Genomic DNA, 19215 nt, shown 5'->3' on the forward strand with positions numbered 1-19215 from the left:
GGAGTAAAATAAAGCAGGGCCTGTCCTTCTTGCGTCAATGCTCCTTAATTGCTTTCATTCCACACCAGAAGGAGAAAGCTGTTATGAGCTGTTGGCCACACACAAAAGATATCTAATCAGCTCAGGGAGCTAGGTCAGGCTAAAAAGTATTTATTTATTTATGTGTTTTCTGAGCAGCAGTTCACAAGTTTGTGGAAAAACTGCAATTTTGCAGAGTGTAACATTCCTTTAGCATCCTTCAAAATAAGCATTCCCTCAAAAGTCCCCAGCTAAGTTCCACTTATAGATACACCACCATCAGTCCAGATTTATTCATCTAATGGAGTTATTCCCTTATTCCCATATTAGTGAGAGGATTTTTTTTTCCCTTGGTATAAAATATCCACTGCAGGATATTAATGCCACCTAAAGTCAGACACTGCAACACCTAGGTTTTCATGTCTAAGCAGTCTGCTTAGGAATACTCAGTCCCTGCAGGTGGATGCAGCTTTAAGCCAAGACATGCTGGCACACCAAGACATGCCCAGTGCTTTGGTTTCCATGGGAAGGAAGATGGTTTGAGGCGCAGAGGGAGTGTGGATCACTTCTACATCTCCTACACATAGCTGCCCAAGGAATCAGAGCCTCCACAGGCCTTCTCAAAGATCACTCTTAACAATTTGGATGCACTGAAGGCAAGGTGCTTTGTTCCTTAAGCTCCTGCTATATACATCAGAGAGAGGTTTCCAGGATGATTCCCTGCCTAAGCCCAGCTAAAGCAGAATGAACTTTCCTCTGTTTACTTCTGTTTCTTCCCTCTCTGAGGAGGCTGTGGGGGTTAAGTTAGATCCCTAAAGATGCATACTGTGATTATACCCAGGGACAGTTAAGTAGCTGTCTCTGTAAGTGGTAGAGATTCAACTGATGATATAACCAAGAACAAAGTTCTCAACACCTACCTCTTTCCCAATTGCCCCTAGCATCCAAGAGTTTTTTTTGTTTGCTTGCAATAATTCTATAAATAAATTGTCTCACCCAAGACATAATAGTCTTGGGTGTTAAATAGCTGTAATACAGTGCTAGGATACCCATTTTGTCAAGTTCCTACTTTGGTGAGCATTGTTTACTCTTCAAAACCCTCAGTACACTTCTGCTCATTTATATTTATGGTAACTATCTCTAGAAAAGAGCAAGGGTGGGAAAAATGGTGGAAAAGAATACAAGATTTTTATTTAAACCTCCAAATATTAACTGTATAATGGAAACTGAAAAATGAATGTTATTTGTCCCCCCTAGCTGTTTGAGATCTCAGTTCCCTTGACAAGTGTTCCCGAGCCTGTGCCCATCAAAATTGCCAATCACACAGCCTGTAAGTGTACATCAAATACCCAGCGCCACCAGTACACCATCATACGAAGATCTGTCCAGTACCCCGAAGAAGATGGGTAAGTTCCCTCATTTGCAAACTTCTGCACATGTTGAAATTACTTTGCTCTGATTTGCACGTTATAATGGTCCATTCCATTTCTGTTATCCCAGCAGTTTTTCTGAATAACCTGATTATCACTCAGGGTTAGAAAGTTCACCTAAACCATGTGAATTTTGAATGAATGGACATCAGAATCCAATAAACTGTAGGCCAGTTCATCAGCATCAGGAGTCACTAAGACATTTAGGTTCTTGAGCAAGGACCCCGAGTGCTCATATTGGCACTGTGTTACACTGGAGCTTTTTGGGTCTGTGTGCATAGACGTTTTCAGCCTGACACAGCAACTCTGCTAGTGCATTATTCAGCCAGGGCACACTGAGTTCTGTGCTCAAGCTAAAGCCCTCTGCCATACCTTATGGCACGTCAGGTCAGAATCAATATGAATCGTGGCTTTTCACTTTTGACCCAGTCTTGGTTTGCATCTGTTGGGCTCATGAACTGGAGAAAAGTGACCTCACATCTCACTCCAAACTATGGCATAAAATACTAGTACTCTATGAAAGGAGGCTTTGGTGAATCGATGCCATGTTTCTCCCACAGGGTCCCTCATGCACCGCTTAGGCAGCGCTCTGCCAGCACCCACGCGTGCACACAGTCTCACCTTCCCAGGTGGTTGTGAACAGTCGCTCACACACCCACAGTCTGTGCACCAACTGGAGACAGAGAGGCGAGAGGGGCTCTCTGCATGCAATTCCGAGGTGTTTAATGAAACCAACACACCCAAAGGAAGCAGGGACAAAGAACCAAAAACGAAAGGCACGCGCGGTTTTATCCCAAAGCGTCCCAGGGGTGGGCAGAGCATCAGAAGCCAATAATCTGAGGGCTAGGGGGCAGAGGCAAGGGTGAGTGACATAACAGGGGGCAATGGGAGAAGGGATGGAGAGAGTCACTGACCAGTGGAATCTTGGTAAAGGGAGAACTTTCCAGCACAGAGGTTTACCGAGAGACCACTTTCAAAGCAACGTGGGGGTGTAAAGTGGACTTTGCCACTGCAACAGTACTCCCAGTGAGAAAAGGCTACATAAACAAACACTCTAGAAACTCAAACAGCTTGGGTGACTCGCTGGAAGGCAGCTCAAAAGTCTCTGTCAAGCCCTGCATTTGGCTTGTCCCCATCACTGCCCTTCAGCAGACATCTGGGTGGGGAGAGGTATCATTTCAGCAAAGCCACTCCAGCCCTCCCTCAGCCTGCTGGCCACTCCAAATCCTCTTTCTTGACAAATACAGAAGAACCTCAGTCTTTTTTCAGTTTGTGAGTTCCCCTCCCAGAGCAAAGGGCCTGGAAGTCAGTCTGTCCTTCTGACACTGAAATAGCCCCCTGTGCATCCATGAGCATGGGCAAATTTAAACTGTAGCTGGACCTTTTGGAAGCAAGGCAAAATTGAATAAAGTTACATGGGATGAATACTGCAGGACAAAGACCACCCTGCTTGGGGTAAAACTATTTTACGGAAAAGTGAAGCTGCAAAACTGTAGCTGCTTCCTACGGCTGTTATCTGATATAGGTGCTGAACTCGCTTCTTGTAGTTGCTGGGATCTAGAGAGCTCCTCCCTATCAGCAGAACCGCCTGGACCCAATTCTTTCTGTTTGCAGCAGTAATGCACACAGGTGCCAGGCCTTCACGTGGTACAGGTGGCAGACCCAGCACACCAGCAGGCTCATTTTGCCAAATGACTACTCTGATGCCCCTAATTATTTTTTTAAATTCCTATCTCAACTTCTTTTTCTTCTAGATGCCCCTTTACCAACAAGTTTTGCCATAATGGATGGATCTGGGATAGTGACAAATGTGAATGTGTTATAGACACACAGCACTCCAACAGACGAGAAGGTAAAGATGAAATGACAAAGAGACACTATTGCATACTATCTCCAAGCTCTTTGTGTCTCATTCTGGTCTTCTCATTTTTTTTTTTTTTTCATTGAGGGAGTTACAGCTTCTATTCACTATCCCTAGATAGACTTGGATTGTGGTGTGGAAACTCACCTGAAAATAAACACATATATGTGCTTCTCCCCATCTCATTTTTTTTTGCTTGGAAGTTTTATTGTCTCTATATTAGCAACCTGAGTAGGACATAGGAAAGTATTTATAAGATTTTGTGAAGTAGGCAGCCTGTACAAATTCTTATTTCACGTGCGCATTTCACATTTTATGATGGGCATTAGGGAAATTTTTTAACTGTAGAAAAAGAAAATGCCCTAGAATACATTGCATGGGGAAAGTACTCATTTTATTTTTTTTTTAGTTCTTAAGGAAAGAATTAATAAGGAATAAGATAGACAAGACCAGTCCTGCATGTTAGCTGTAGTCAGTGAAAAAAATTATATAACCTTTCAAAGTATTTGAGTACTTTTAATGATAATCTTAAATTATTTAGGAATCTTTCAAACTGATACACCCTACATACTCAGGAGTATGTATGTATACTTCTTCAGGCCTGTGGAAGGAAATGGAAGAGGGTAAAATTTGTAGAAAAGTAGTTACTGGCCTTCTTCCTCTGCTTCTCCTGTAAAATTTTAATTTGTCAAAGAAATTTGCAGGAAATATTCTGAGTGGCAACTGTGTAAGTCTAAAAAAACTTACTAGCAATAAATATTAAGAGAAATTAAATTTTCTCCAAGTCATGTGTAAGGTTTTTAAGAATTGTTTTTCTCAGGAAATTGTATTGGTCAAAAATAACATGATCATAGCACTAGAGGACACAGACAGAGAAGGAAACCTTGCCTTTGTGCTTTAAGCTACATTCAGCAAGAAAAAGAATAATCCATCCAAGGCAACAATAAATCAATCATGCAAGCAAATCCTAGACTAGCAAACTAAAATAAAGCTAAATAACCTCATAAACTGGTCTACTGATTACAATCTCCTAATGTTAATAAGCAAGAAATAATTTGCATAGTGGTTTCTGTTGGATCTTTTCTCACTCTGGATAAGATCCTCTGACCATCAGGTTAGACTTTTCACTCAAGAAAGGATTAGTAATTTGTATTTCAGGGTGAGTCTGAAGGACTGAGAATAGCCCGAGACCTCGTAACTCAGAGTCTTCTGTAAAGTCAGTTTAGAGCATTGAAATCTGCGGCTTGTTGAATTATGGCCTTTGTTGACATAGACTCAATACTTCCTCAGAAAAAATATCATTCTCTGAAGTACATTGTGTTTGGCAAGTGGCTGGGACAAAATAACTTAAAATCTGTCTTTGAGGTTGAAACAAAGTGAGATTGAAACACTCTACACCACTTCACACATGCCAGGCTTCATCACCCCAAGGAAAGGGTTTGTCTTCCAAGAATTTTGGGCAGACTCCCTCTTCCTTTTCAATAGGCCTTAGGTTTTATTCTGTTGAAATACTGGTTTTTCAGCAGTATTTTCAGTAAATAATAATTAAAATTTCTTTCAAGTAATGTGCAAGCCTTTTCTGGCCACTGAGATCAGGGATCAGATAGCAGAGGTGCAGGTTACATTTCACATTCCATAGGTTATATCCAAAAGCTAATTGTAAAGCTACAGGAAATTACCTTCCCAATGACACCTTATATGCCATGACCTTTCACTGGGGATGTGCTGCTTGCATTTTAATAAAGTTTTCACAAAATGTATTCCCTTTTGAGAGGATTAGCTTCATGTTGTACTCCAGATGTGCATTTTCAGGGAAGATATTAGATAGTGAGTTCCCTTGGCTGTTCTGACTTTTCTTCTGAAACAAAGTACTTTCTTCCATCTTTGACAAATATGAATGTGCTCCTTGTTGAAGTGCTAGGCCAGCTTGCCCCCTAGTAGACATAGCATTACTCCTTAAAAGTTTCTGCAGTGACTGTGTAGTGAAGTACACGTGGTGGGTGTGGTAGTTTGCATGGATGTGCCTTTTTGTCATGGGTGTAGACTAAATCCTTTTTGAGATTATCTTTTTAAAACTTGCTGTCCAGTAAAGATTTGTGCATTTCAAAATGTAACACTAGCCTCTTGCAGTATACATCCCCCAAAATTTTTTGTGCTGGGTCAACCCACAAGAAACAGCAGTATTAGAATAGAGTGAAATAATTGGCTCAATCCTCTTGGTCCTTTTCTGCACGGGAAGTTACAACAGAAATTGTGAAGTCTAGAAACTATCAGAAAGTACATGTGTGAGTCCTAATGAACAGAGAACAGAAAGAGTCTCTTCAATTTAGTTATGTAAACTTTACAGCTAAAATATGTATGTGCTATTGCAGAACTCCCTCCTCTTGCTGAGCTGGCTATGTGTGGACAACATATGGAATTTGATGAAGAAAATTGTGAATGCATCTGTAGACATAAGTGTCCCACAGATTTCTTTCAAAGTAAAGAGAACTGCAGCTGCTATTTGTGTAGGGAGAGCCACGAGAGCTGTGCTCTAAAACACAAGATATTTCATGCTGAAACCTGCAGGTAAGTGATCCTTGCCATTCACTGTCTACACTGCAAGACCTGAATTAGCTTGCCTAGATGTCAGAGGTGCGACTGCTGAATTGGCTAGGAGGTCCACTTGAGATGAATACCTTGCTGAAGTTAGGGAGATAATAATAATAATGGATATTATATTTATAATACTTACCTTATAAAAGGAATTTAAGGTTTATTTGTATTTTAAAGAAATCTGGACAAGGCCGCTATTCAGCTGTCAATACTTGCTACTTTTTTTTTTTTTTTTTTTTTTTTTATCTTTTAGGGAATGATGATTAAAACTGTACTACAACTGACATTAATTTTTGCAGTGAGATATCGAGTCTTGTACTTGTAGGTAAGCAGAACCCATCCCATGACAGCTGTTCTCTGCGACAGCTGAAGGCAATCTCATGGATGATTAGGGACAAAGGCTCCCTAAATTTGCACACAGAGCACAAAGCACATTCCTTATCCAGTTTGTCCTCAGAGCTAGTAATTTTCTAAACCTAATGCAATTTTGTACACATATAAATCCACTCAACTAGCTCTGACTCTACTGAGAAGCAGAAAAATTGTTCTGGGGCTACTATACTCCATGAATTTCCCTAATCTTTTTGTATTATTAGTGTTGAGGTTTCTGTGTCAAATCAAAGATAGAAAATGCCCTCTAAAGCACCTGTTTTCATGCATTAGTTATTTTTTTTAATTTTTCAGAAAGCCTTGGTCCCATGTAGAGACCCAGGAGCATGCAGTAGCTTAGTCTCAAAGTTTATATAAGGATAGTCAGCATCCAGTTTCCCTGGGTACCTTGGCAGAGCTGCAGTTCACTGAGTGGTCACCCACAGGATCCACTCTCAGTGGCTTCATAGGTTCATTCACAGGGAAGATGCTGTGGAAGAAGTAACCTTCACATCTTCAGGTTCAGCTTTGAAAACAAGGACAAACACAAAATAGTTGGCAAGTATAAAAATAGCTAAAACAACCAGTAGAGCTAAAAATGAGCATGAAAGAATTGGTTATTTATGTGTTTCAGACAGGTGGGAGGGGAGGAATGTAATCATTTGTTTACATGAATTTGGCTTCTAAAAATTACTGTAATCTGGACACCGGACCTTAGTGGCAGACTTCCATCTGTAGTATTTCTGGAGGAGAAAAGTTGAATCATGAAGTGAGATAAGCTACTTTCCAGAGTTTGAGGGCAGCACTATCCAGTGCTGACCCTTGGGACTTCACTGCTCTCAAGAAATGAAAGCATCACTTAAGTCATGACTCTGGACAAATGGACCACTGCAAGACATGTTGCTGTAGACAAAAATAGTCAGGCATTTCCAGGGAGTCAGGCAATAGTCAGGGAGACAGCAAATTCTTGTCTCCCTGTGTTGTAGGATGTCAACACTTTCCCAAACTGTGTGTAGGGAGCATTGCAGTGTTCAATGATGAAAAAGTTGAAGAATACGATAGTGAAGAATTATCATATTAAAATGCTTTTCTCTTTTGCCTTCTTTATCCTTTATCAAACAGTTGTGAAGACAGATGTCCATCCCAACCCAGAACATGCCCAACTGCCAAACCAGTGTGTTCCAGGCATTGTCGTTGTCCAAAGGAGAAGAGAGGTTCCCATGGGTCCCAAAGCAGAGAAACTCCTTGACTGAGCTTCCCCTATTCTTTGACAATCCACTGCTTCGCAAAGTAGCTGTCACTGACTTTCAAACAATAGTAAACATGAACATCTTCCACATTAATAGCAGAAGAATTAATCCAGTCTGCATTTATTTATTAGAGTAATCACTAACTGCAAGTGAATCCTCTGGGACATTGGTATTTGTTCTCTAAGAGGTAACAACAGCTGATGAATTTCTGACTGCATGGAAGAAAGATTGGAAAGTACCAGTTCCATGTTACGTTATGGAAGATGAAGCTCTGTATCGGAAATAAAGTCCCAGTCTCCAGCCAATCGCTCGGAAATTGAGACTTGATAATCTTAGCCTCTGAATCCTTAGCTAATGCAGCTCCTGGGTAAAACTTTCTTCAGAAATTCAGTGTACAGGATTCGGCTTCTAATAGGTTCAGCACTGAGTTATTTGATCTACTGTCCGGCTTTGATCATCATTTTGTGTTTATTGTACAACTACTGTCAGATGTGCCATATTTAAGTGTATATAGGAAAATAAATACATCAGTTATTGGAGTGGATTTGATTTTTTTCTGTTATTTTAAAACTCTGCCCCACAAAAAGAAAATAAGCAAAACCCCAAAGCCATTTCAAGTACAGTTTTCTTACATTTGTTCCACAGGGACTGGCTTCTGCCCAAACCCAGGTCAAAACAAGGTCACTTGACCCAATAGTTTCATTAAAAAAGAAGCATTTTTTTCCCACATCTTCCTGACAGCATGTGTGATTTATTTATTTGTTCCTGGTGTAGTGCATTAATCTTCCTAGGGGGATAACAGCACACTAGTGCTAACTCTTCAGCACATTTTGGAAAAGCACTGTTCACTAAGAAGGTGGTTTTCCTTTTAGCCTACCACGCAATGAAAATATCTCCTTTGCACTGAAATTCCTCTCCCCAGTGTGAGGCCTGAGTAACAGTGCTTTAACCAGATCAGGTATAAGGGCAGTATTATTTTCTGAGCCACTGAAGTCTGGTGTGAGCTAGTCCAGAGAAAATATTATGAACAATAATCCTGAACTGGAAGTGATATTCTTGACATCTGTATGATTTTTTCCCAGTTGCTGAATTCTCCAGTTCTACACTGCACTGTGAACAAAGGGAATAGAGTATATGAAATAAATGGTATAGAGATGGAACGTTTGACACAACACAGGGAACAGGAAATGGATTTCTGATGTGCAACTAAGATTTTTTTTTTATTATTCATACAGAAAAAATAGATTGATTTAAAATAAAATTGGAGCCAAATCCGGTAAGATTGATTGAATGGCTGAACGAAGCACCAAACAATTTAACATGCCTTTAGTCTCAGTAAGGCATTTAGGATTTGATCCTGAGTGCTGTGAGTGCCTCCTAAGCTACCTGGGACCTAGGTCTGGGCAAACAAACCTGCAGGCTGTTTGTGCTACCTGTTCTGTGAACTGGCCTGGGATCCTCTGACTGAGCAGCATAGTCTGACATGGGAGCACACTGGGTGGAGCCCCTGCAGCAGGGTTTCCTCCTGGGCTGCACAGGGCTTGCCTGATGTGGGTGTTCCTCCAGAGTCAAGGACACGTGCCACCAGCATAAACTCTGCATGGACAGCAAGGGGAAGGTGATCCAAGTGTAACACCAGGTGAAACAGCCTGGCAGCACAAGCACACCCTTATATGTCTCCTGCTCCTCCAAGAGGCTCTAAATTCAAACATATGTGTGTGGTGGGGAGGTCCCTGAGCTGCACAGGGGTCCGTAAAAGGAATGAACTGCCCCATCACTTCTGTCTCATCTGGGGGCACCCTGACCCAATGGCTGTGTTGCCAATAAGCTACACCAGCAGCACACTCCTCAGAAAGCCAGGGAGCTACACAGGAAAACCTGACATTTAACTGGTAGCACCAGAGGTATATGGAATAAAAATACACCTTTATGCAAAACCACACAAAAGTATCTGTAAAGCTAAATTCTGTGGGAAAAAATCAAGTGTTTACATTTCCTAGCATAACCTGGAGTTTAGCAACTGGAATGCTGTATTAATTACATTTGTGTTGATCTGTCAGTGTTGATCTGTAGAGGCTTCCTTGGTTTTCTGTCCTGACCAGTGAATATATTAACTTCATTTTTCAAAACTGAACTGCTATTACCTGAGAGACAATTAAGTCTGCTTCAACCCCAGAAGGTTCATAGATAAAGCAGTCACTGAGGGGCTGAAAACCATGTTCCAAAGCTTCTCTCAGAGAGACAGAGAGGGATTTGAACATGAACCACCTAACCTCCAGGAGATTACAATGGCCATTAGGATACCTAGGGTGGAAAGGCACCATCACTGACCACCACTGTGAACCCTGCTCTGAGGTTTTCCACACTTCCCCATTCCACTGAAAAACGGACCTGTGCCTGGACGGGCAATGCAGGACTGAAGATCCCAGTGGGATGGAGTGAGATGAGATCGTGCTATAATCCATAGGCTTCTTTCAGTCTAAGCCTCTGGGTGAATTTAACCTTTAACCTCAAAATTTTGCTCTTAAATCTTGTGGATCACTTTGTTAGCCACTTAGGCAAATATTTTTTTGGTATCGTTGTGGTTTAACCCCACCTGGTAACTAAGTACCACACGACTCATGCACCCTACCACCACCCTAGTGGGGAGATTTGGAAAGAAAAGGTAAACCTCATGGGTTGAGGTAAGAACAGTTTGATAATTGAAACAAAATACAATATAACAGCTACCACAACAACTGTAATAATAATGCTACTACTAGTAGTAGTTGTAATGGAAAAGAAAGAGAGACAGAGGAATAAAACCCAAGAATCATAAATGATGTACAGCACAATTGCTCACCACTCACTGACCGACGCCCAGTCCATCCCAGTGGTGATCAGCACTCCCCTTCCCTAACTCCCCCAGTTTATATACTGGGCATGACATTCTATGGAATGGGATATCCCTTTGACCCGTTGACTCAGCCATCCTGGCTATGCTTCTTCACAGCTTCTTGTGCCTCTGCTCTCTGTCAAACCATGGGAAATCGAAAAGTCCTTGATTTAGAGTAAGCACTACGACTTAGCAATAGTCAAAACAGCAGTATTATTCTCATACTAATAACAAAGCACTGTACCAGCTACTAAGAAGAAACTTAACTCTACCCCAGCTGAAACCAGGACAGAGACAAACATGCTCAAGCAACAGAGAATGTGTGATCATCAAAAACAAACCTGGAGGTCAATGTAAAATTCAGTGTTATTTTCACTGAATTTAACCCCCTACAGGTTCTTCTACCTGTGAGGGATTTCTACTTTGCAGGAGCAATGTGCCCAAAATCTTGTGGACTAAGAGCAGTTCTTAGGCTTACTGTGAAGATGGAAAAAGAAACTGCTTGTGGTGGCATTCACGAACAAGAGCGGCCTAAGAAGCCAATACACATGGTTTTATCTAGTTTATAACTTCAATTCTCCTTAGAGGTTCTCAGCCCTAATTTCCAGAAGACTTATGAACGTACTTCTTCATGCTTCAAGGATTGTCAGCTCTGGTGCAACCTACAGGCATCTTACAGTGTATTTCTTCTACAATAAATTCCTACCCCAGCAGAGCATCTGCTCCTAGGGGCTTGTGCCAATCTCTGTATCACAGGATGCTGCTCTTTTCCACCCTACTCTCCTAGTCATTAGAAAATTACCAAAGCAAGAGCATATATGGGTATTTGTAACAATCACTGAAATACTACGTGGAAAAGCTCAAGAATTTAAGCACAGAGCTGTGAATGACAGTGCTGTGTGATGGTCTTCACTGCCACAGCCCCAAGAAGATTTGGTTGTCACTAACTCTGTGACATAGCCATATATCCTTTATATGGAAGACCAGACCTAAAAGGAGGGTCTAGGTGAAGATGCAAACACATGCAGATAATTAGATTTTGGTGAGGATTTATAAAAGATCAATGTTATTTTGTTGGCAAAATTCTGGATTTTTCATTTAAAAATATTCAACAAACTTTAAAATAGAAATGCTTTATGTTGTCTTTCATATTGATACATCAGATTGACTTTAAACTAGGATATTTAATATAAAAATTCAGAAGAATTAAATGAGATATATAAAATTCATAGCAGATCTGCTTTTTGACTGATGTCATTAGCTCTTAACCTATGACTAAAGGACCTTCTTAGAGAGAGGGTTATTGAGAGTGGAATGTTCTCTTTGAAGTTTGAAAGGCCTTTTATTACTGTGTTCAGCATGACTTGCTTTTTAGGCATATGGACATGATTTACCGATTTCATAGCCAGAATAATAATGCTAAAAATTCCTGTTGTGCTCTGTCTTAATTTTTATATAGTGAGGGTTGTCTTTAATGTGATATTTGTATTACATGCATAATAGGAATGAGAGTACTTTAATAATAATTGTTAATTCTAAATAAGCACACATGAAGTTTTTCAAACCATCAGTTTTTATGCGTACCTAGCTTCCACTTATATGTGCTTTTTTGGAGGAAGGGACAAGGAAGATTATGAATCACAATAATAGCTAATATGCACACTGCATTGAAAGAGTCAGGAAATATTTATCTACTTGCAAAAACCATGCTCGACTTCCAGAAGGACAGAGGTAAGTGTGATCTTACCAAATGCTGGTGACATGGAAGAAATTCAAGCACATCTTGAAAGTACTGCTCTCATTTACTTCAAAAGCCATCACAGGTCATATGCTGTGGCATTGCTTATAGCAAGAATTATTCATGGGAGGGTTGACAGAGCACATATAAATCCTGTCATACACATATACACTGCAAACATATAAATCTATATGTATCCTTTGGGCATCAACTCCAGCTGAGTTGTAAGGTCCCTTCCTGTATTCCAGTGAAAACAAATGTGAATCTGGTTGGGTTTATTTTTTGTTTTCTTGTACCACTGTAAGTCAGGATTTCTGCTACTAAAATTATTTTGCTTTACAGTAGTGTAAAAAAAAGGAAAGGAAAATCTTGAGAACCCAAAACTGAATCTGAGGAAACTCCTTCAGCTGCCTGTTTCTATTTTCTAAATAACTGGTAAATGCATTTCAACTTTAAAATATCAAAGAGGTTGTCATCTTCTAATTCTGGAGTTGTGGAGTGAATTGTTCTTTTTGGAACTACAAGGTGGATACCAGGCCAAGTAAATCTATGTTCTCATTTATTAAAGTCTACATTTAAAAAAACCAAACAAGCAGGGGTTACAAGTGATGTACTGCCATTCATTTCGTTTATCAAACTCCTACAACAGCAGTTGCTTAAAAACCTCACTCACTAAAAACTTTTAACTCAGGGGTAAAAAACCTGTTTTAAATTAAGATAAAAGGAAAGTGCTCTGTTGGCCAATAAAACAAAATGAATACACAAAATGATGTGTCAGGGCTTGGTCTGCATTTTGACTTATATGCCATTAACACCCTTCTTTGTTTCCACTTTTATCATACTTTACAATACTATTTAATGTGAAACGTCCTTCCAGGCTGAGAGCACTGAGGTGAGGATCCATAATTTAGCGTGAACTGTTTCCTTTCTTAAACATCTAAAGGTACTTTTAATCAATGGAATTGATTAAATGGAATAATCAATGATTTAATTCGTCTGCATTAGTATGCTAATAATGCTATTTATTAGCATAAATATCTGCTATATACTTAAAACTACAACAGTAGTTATACAAAAAATGCCTAGTTATGGAGTGTGATTACAAGTTAAGTGACAAAAAAGATAATGTAACAAAGTAGGAAGCATTTCACTTCGTATTTTGCCCCACTTTTTTATGCTAAGTGGTATTTTTAATTGATGAAGACTATCCCTGATATATGGCTTAGGATCACAGGTCCAGCTCAAATGGTAATGCAAGATACCCAGACTAACCCATCAGTTTCTGCTAGGTGACCCACTGGCAAGGCATTTATCCAAAACTTTCCCTTGACCCCAGATCCCACTGTCTGTGCACACCCGTGTGCCTCCCTTGCTCTTTTTTCTTGAGAAAGTGTATCTTGATCCCTATTTATGGACTAGCTGTTCAGAATTGTGTTTAAACATTCAAATACAGTTGCATAGCAGTTATTTTGATTCAGTCCTCAGAATAAAATCACCAATACAAGTGATCAAACACAAGGAAAAACTTAACACATCCAAAAAGAACTATGCAATGCTTCTTATCAATATTGTCTTTGCAATAAACATCAATATTTTTCTGTAGCTCAGTTATGAAGGTATATCATGAAAATCCCTTGAAAGTCATCTGGTCTCCCTGTTTCTCCATTTCCCTGTGCATCCCATTTTAGATCTACCCACAGATCATTCCTAAAAGTTTTCAGAACTAAGAATGCCTACACTTCTCCACCTGTCCTCTGGAGTACAATCACCTTTTACCTTGCCCTGTTCCACATCAATTAAGTTAACCTCAGAGCAGTATTTTCCAGCCTGCACAAAGCTTGAAATCTGTGGCTTCCATTTCACATCTCAAGAACAGTTTGCATGCCTCTCTGAGTCTTCTCAATTCTAACAATCAAATAAAATTACTTCTTCCTCCATAGACCTTGTTTTTACCTCTAGATATTCAAGGCTACAGTGACAGTATCAATTTAAAGAAACCCTTGTCTCATTTAATGGGTTTTAAAGTATAACTAAAATTAATTATTCTTTCTTTACAGTTCAAATTTTGATGCAAACAATCAATGTATAGGAAACTTTACTAAAAAAAGCTTACTTTTTATTGGAAACTCAGTTTTCTTTAAATTCAAACTGTAGAATGCAGGCAGGTACTACTCTATATGGTATAATGACTACAAAGAACAGTACTAACAATGTCCTGGAGCATTTGTGTGGTAGGAGCATTAGTAGTAGGAAATAAAACATACCAGGTGCAGGTTCTTCAGCTTTGCACCGAGACATTTTGCATTGCCACCAGGACGAACACATTTTAAGTTTCCAATAGCACCATCTACTGTTGTCACTGCACCTTTTCTTCTCCTCCACCAATAAGTCCTCACACTTATTCAGCTTTCAGTTAAACCCATTTTGTTAGCATTTTAAAGCTGAAACCCACCTGACAGTTCTGCCACTCCAGCTTGTGCCGACTCATAGAATCATACAAGGTCAAACTCCACAATATAAATTTCCAGGAGTTTTTAAAAGAGTTTGTCAAGTACAGTCTTAAAGATACAAACAGAAGACCTCTAGGACAGGCCTTCTCTTCTAGCACAGCTGATACATGAGTGGTAAAGTACTTTGATGTGGTCTCAAAGCTGCAAAACAGAAACATATCTGCAACTAAATAGACAGTAAGAGAAAACAGAACCAAGTTTAGTGTGGTCAGCATGCTGTGGCTTCATAACTGACACCAGATCTCTGTGTTACTGTAAATTATTTGATTTGTAAATCAGACACAGGCAAAATTCTATTTCTGTCAAATTAGTCAGATGGCTTGTTAGAGAGTTGATAGTGATTGTATGCTGGCTGCAGGACAGATGTCCCCCAGGTCTGCCAGTACAAAAGCAACCAGTTCTTCTGACAGACTTAAAATGTCAGGATAACCACAGACACCACTATGCACTGTGTGCCCAGGAATTTTTTCTGCCCCATTTGAGGAGTACTTAAGCTGGACCACTGCCTTGGCTGAGAAGGTAGAAGACAGGCACCATCCAGGCTTTGTTTGCCATGACTGCTCCTGCTAGGGACCAGAAAAGACCAGAGATCAAGTATTCAGGTACTGGAATGGATCCTGCATGGGAGTGGTGAATGATTCACTCACAGGTGGTGTAAAAGAGGATTATTCTCAGTAATGGCCAATGCACTGTGAGCAACTGCCCTGTCCTGTGTCCTGCTAAGAGATGTAACCTGTTCGTAAGCCCAGAGGACTGGAAGCTATTTCTGGTATATACCCTTTGACTGCTCCCAAGCCCCCACGCTCTTCTTCACCTTCACTGACCTGATTTGTCAGGGAAGGGAATGCTCTGGGCTGTGGGATGGAAGAGCATTGTAGTATGCAGAGGATGACCAAGTGATTGAAACCTTGGGGCATGCATGAGAGGCACAGGTCACAAACACGTGAGAGCTAACACGCACAGCCTTCAGCCTTGCCAATCAACTTCTCCCTTCTGCTAGCAAATTCCTCTCCCACAGATGAATTACAAACTGCTTGGAAGGGAGAAGTGTCTGTAAAATGGAAAACCAACTTGTTTTCTGGCATCTAAGAGAGAAATTTGGCTTCAAGAAAAGAAGCCCTTTCTCCAGTTTGTGTTTAATGGTAATTTCCTTCACAGACTGCACTGCGGTTTGTTAAGCCTTCAACTTGAAACCTGTAGTTTAGAAGTACATTAACATGTAATTTCAGCCAGCTTCTGTGGGATTCCATGAATAGGAAAACCCAGGTGCTTGAATGAGAAAACCATGATTTTTCCTGGCTGCTTTATGGGAGGTATTGCAGCCAGGTAATGAGATTGCCTGTATGCAGTAGAAACCAGGCAAAACCAACCTTTCTAAGGTATTACAGAAATCTATTAGATCTTGTTGCTATTTCCTAGCATCAAAAACCAGCTGCTGAGGTAGACGCTTGGACACTCACTCCCTCTATGCAAGAATCTTAGAAATGACAGGCTCTCCAGCCTTACCCTGTGAAAGTAAACTAAATGGAAGGACAATTTGTCCTCTTTCTTCAGAGGATGATTCCAAATACTACTTTCCTCCTTGTTTTGGAGCCTATTTAATTCCAGCAGGATCAAAAAATGCAAACACTGCCATTTTTCAAACAGGGTGAGTGGCTGTCTCTGGCTCTCTCCTGCTTGGTTTCACTAATCAGTCTCAGTTTATGCAGCATCTATAGGCAATATTGTCCATTCAGCAGTACTATTTTTCACTGATGTTCTTCATTGGTGGCTTCCAACAGTTTCTGCTTTCCTGAATCATGAAAAGAAAATGTCCTTTACTGCAAGCCAGTTGTGCAGTCTCACACCACTGTTCCATGTCCCAAGATTTCTCTTCCAGGAGCACTAGGGCTCCCTTGTCACGGCATCAGGCTCTAGAACAGCACTGCTTCACAGCTCTGTTGTGAAGCACTCTGTGAACAACTGATGCTTGTTGCTGTCCATTACTATTGTTTTGTAATAATAAATGTGCATGCTTTAGGCTTATTAAATGTAAATAAATGAATTAATTTAATACACCAGCTTATAACACACAGCAAAGTCACTTCACCAAAGAGTGACAATCTTTGCTCCATACAGGCATGGAATAAAAGCACTGTCATCCACCAGGCTGGGGAATAGAGTGGCAAATTCAGCCTGAGAGGAGGCTGAGTGGGAGACGAAAGTGCAGAGTACTTAGCAGAAAGTTTTCCTATATTTTCAAGAGGTCTCCTTGAGGCACGATGGCATCTGCTACCTGAACAAAGACACAGGAGTCTCTTCAAGTGTCCTCCCTCTTCTCTCTCCATTAACTCAATTTATGAGATGCTTTAGAGAGCATTAAAGGACCAGGCTTGGAAGTGGCAATTACTCTGCTGTCACAGGTTTTACATCTTTACTCTCTACTCTATTTATCCTACAGTCTCACTCTGACCTTGTATGTGCTTTAAGTGAGGGAGTGAATATATTGAGTGCAGGCAATTAGAAAGTAAGAAGATCTGATTCTTTCTTCAGCTGTTGGTTACTTCAATATCAGCTTCACCTCAGATCAGGGCAGGATAGACTCTGGATGCAACCAGGATCTGTGACAATTTTACGAACAAACAACAAAACACCACAGCCAGTGTAAAGTGTGTGTTATCCCATCCATGTGAACCAGCTGTGGAGAGAAAATTTAGCAGCACCTTTTTCAACTTGGCAGTGGCAAAGATTCCTTTCCTTTCCATTGAGGTTTTTCCTAGGCTCCTCTGTAGACAAATTATTCAAGGTCCCTTGGACATGGCAACAGGAGAAGGCTGCTGATACAGGGGGATTGACTGGACCACTGACAGGTGTGACATTAAGCTCAACTAGACACATTTAATGAAGAACACAGATGTCACACCACCAAAGCCAACATGCTGGGCCAAAGGCATGAAGGCTTGGCCACCATCCCTGACCTCCTTCAGAAAGACATCCAGAGCCTATGACCAACTGCCGGGAAAGTAAAGAAATGGGCTGCTATGTCATACACCAGTTAGGATTTCTCTTTGAATTTTTTAAGCTTGCATACCAAGAATTACAACTTTAGACTCTAGAGAACACACATGAAGAACTAATCTAAAAAAATAATTTTCCAAATAGTTAAAATCATAGGCATTGTTTTCTTGACAGCTAAAATTGGAGTGACTTGACAGCTTGATTCTTCAGGACAGTGTGACAGCAAGGGAGGTCATCATCATCATTTACCAGAGCCCACATCATGGGGTGCTGCAGTGGGGAACCTCCAAGTGTGTTGCTCCTTCTCTTGGCACTACTTTGGTGGCTTTTTCCTAGATGCAATTAAAAGCCACAGCTTTACACTCAGATTACAGTTTCTTCTGAGAACTAGGATCCTTACAAACTCCTGCTTCTCAAACTCTTGTTTCACACCCTGCTGTTGCTGGTGAGACGTTTCCCCTCTTCTGGCCTCACACGCAGCTTCCCATCCTGAAATTCAGGTTCTTGCCATGCCAGAGAAGCACCTGATGATGAAATCAGATTTCCCAGTCCTGGTCCTGCCTTTCTGAACACATAAGAAAAAGTCAATCAATAAGCAATGCTTTTCTTACTCAACACAGTAGGGTCTTGCACATCTTTCAGTCCCCAGAATGAAGTGCCTGATTTTCTCCTTAGTCCTTCTTGGGATCAGTGCCTCCAAACCACATCTGTCCAAGCTTCAGTCTGACAGGTATCCAGCCAGCCCTCTAGCCTAGGTCAGCTTGTACTGTCACTCACAATAAACACATTTGCATAGGCGTGATGACAGAATCAAATCTGACAAAATTCGTATCAGAAATCTTGGCAAGAAGAAGGACCTGCCAAACATAATTTTGGGAACATATAGGAAAGGCATGAACACCCTTTCTTGGCAGCCAGCAGCAGTCAGGATAGTGTTGGAGCTGCAAAAAAGGCTGATGGTAATGCTCCTTGAGAAGACCAGGAATACATAGCCAAGTGATGCCAACCCAGCTCCTTTCCCAGTGTTCAAGCTCCTGGACCGTCTGTAAAAATCATGTTTTATTTATTTTCATTTAGAGACAGCAAGCTTTCAGCACTTGTAGCAGAAGAGTCTAGTGTTTCGGGAGCTCCAGCTGTCACTGAGCCAAACACACCAGAAGAGCTTCTCCACTGAGGGCAGAGCAAAGCCTTTGGAATTGTGAGGCAATCCCCTCCCCATACGGCATTCAGGGCACTTTTTTTGAATAGCTCCGGACTACGCTTTATTGACAACAACCGTCCGGGACGGGCTTCCCATCACAGCAAGGACATCGCTGCTGCATTAGCGCCGTCCCCTCGGTGCCTGGTGCCGGGATCGAGGCGGGATCCCGGGATGCGGAACTGGGGCTGGGCCGGGAGCGGGGCGGCATCCCGCTATGAGGGATGGGACTGGAGCGGGAACGGCGCAGGATCATGGGATGAAGGATGGGGCGGGGCGAGATCCAGGGATGAGGGAAGGGGCGGGGCCGGGATCCCGGGATGAGGGATGGGACGGAGCAGGATCCCGGGATGAGGGATGGGGCGGGGCCGGGA

At 41.2% G+C, this 19215-nt stretch overlaps 1 protein-coding gene across 1 annotated transcript in view; it reads left to right on the forward strand.

Moving 5' to 3' along the window:
• FIGF (c-fos induced growth factor) overlaps positions 1-8067 on the forward strand; it is a 29650-nt gene extending 21583 nt beyond the window's left edge. The window contains exons 4-7 of the mRNA XM_008629265.2: positions 1276-1424; positions 3203-3300; positions 5682-5877; positions 7396-8067. Coding sequence (XP_008627487.1) covers positions 1276-1424; positions 3203-3300; positions 5682-5877; positions 7396-7522 — 570 coding nt within the window. The 3' untranslated portion in view covers positions 7523-8067. The remainder of the gene's footprint in view (positions 1-1275; positions 1425-3202; positions 3301-5681; positions 5878-7395) is intronic.
• The last annotated feature ends 11148 nt before the right edge of the window (positions 8068-19215 follow it).

The sequence above is a fragment of the Corvus brachyrhynchos genome, unplaced genomic scaffold, assembly GCF_000691975.1.
Source record: "Corvus brachyrhynchos isolate BGI_N302 unplaced genomic scaffold, ASM69197v1 scaffold11, whole genome shotgun sequence".
Classification (NCBI taxonomy): Eukaryota; Metazoa; Chordata; class Aves; order Passeriformes; family Corvidae; genus Corvus; species Corvus brachyrhynchos.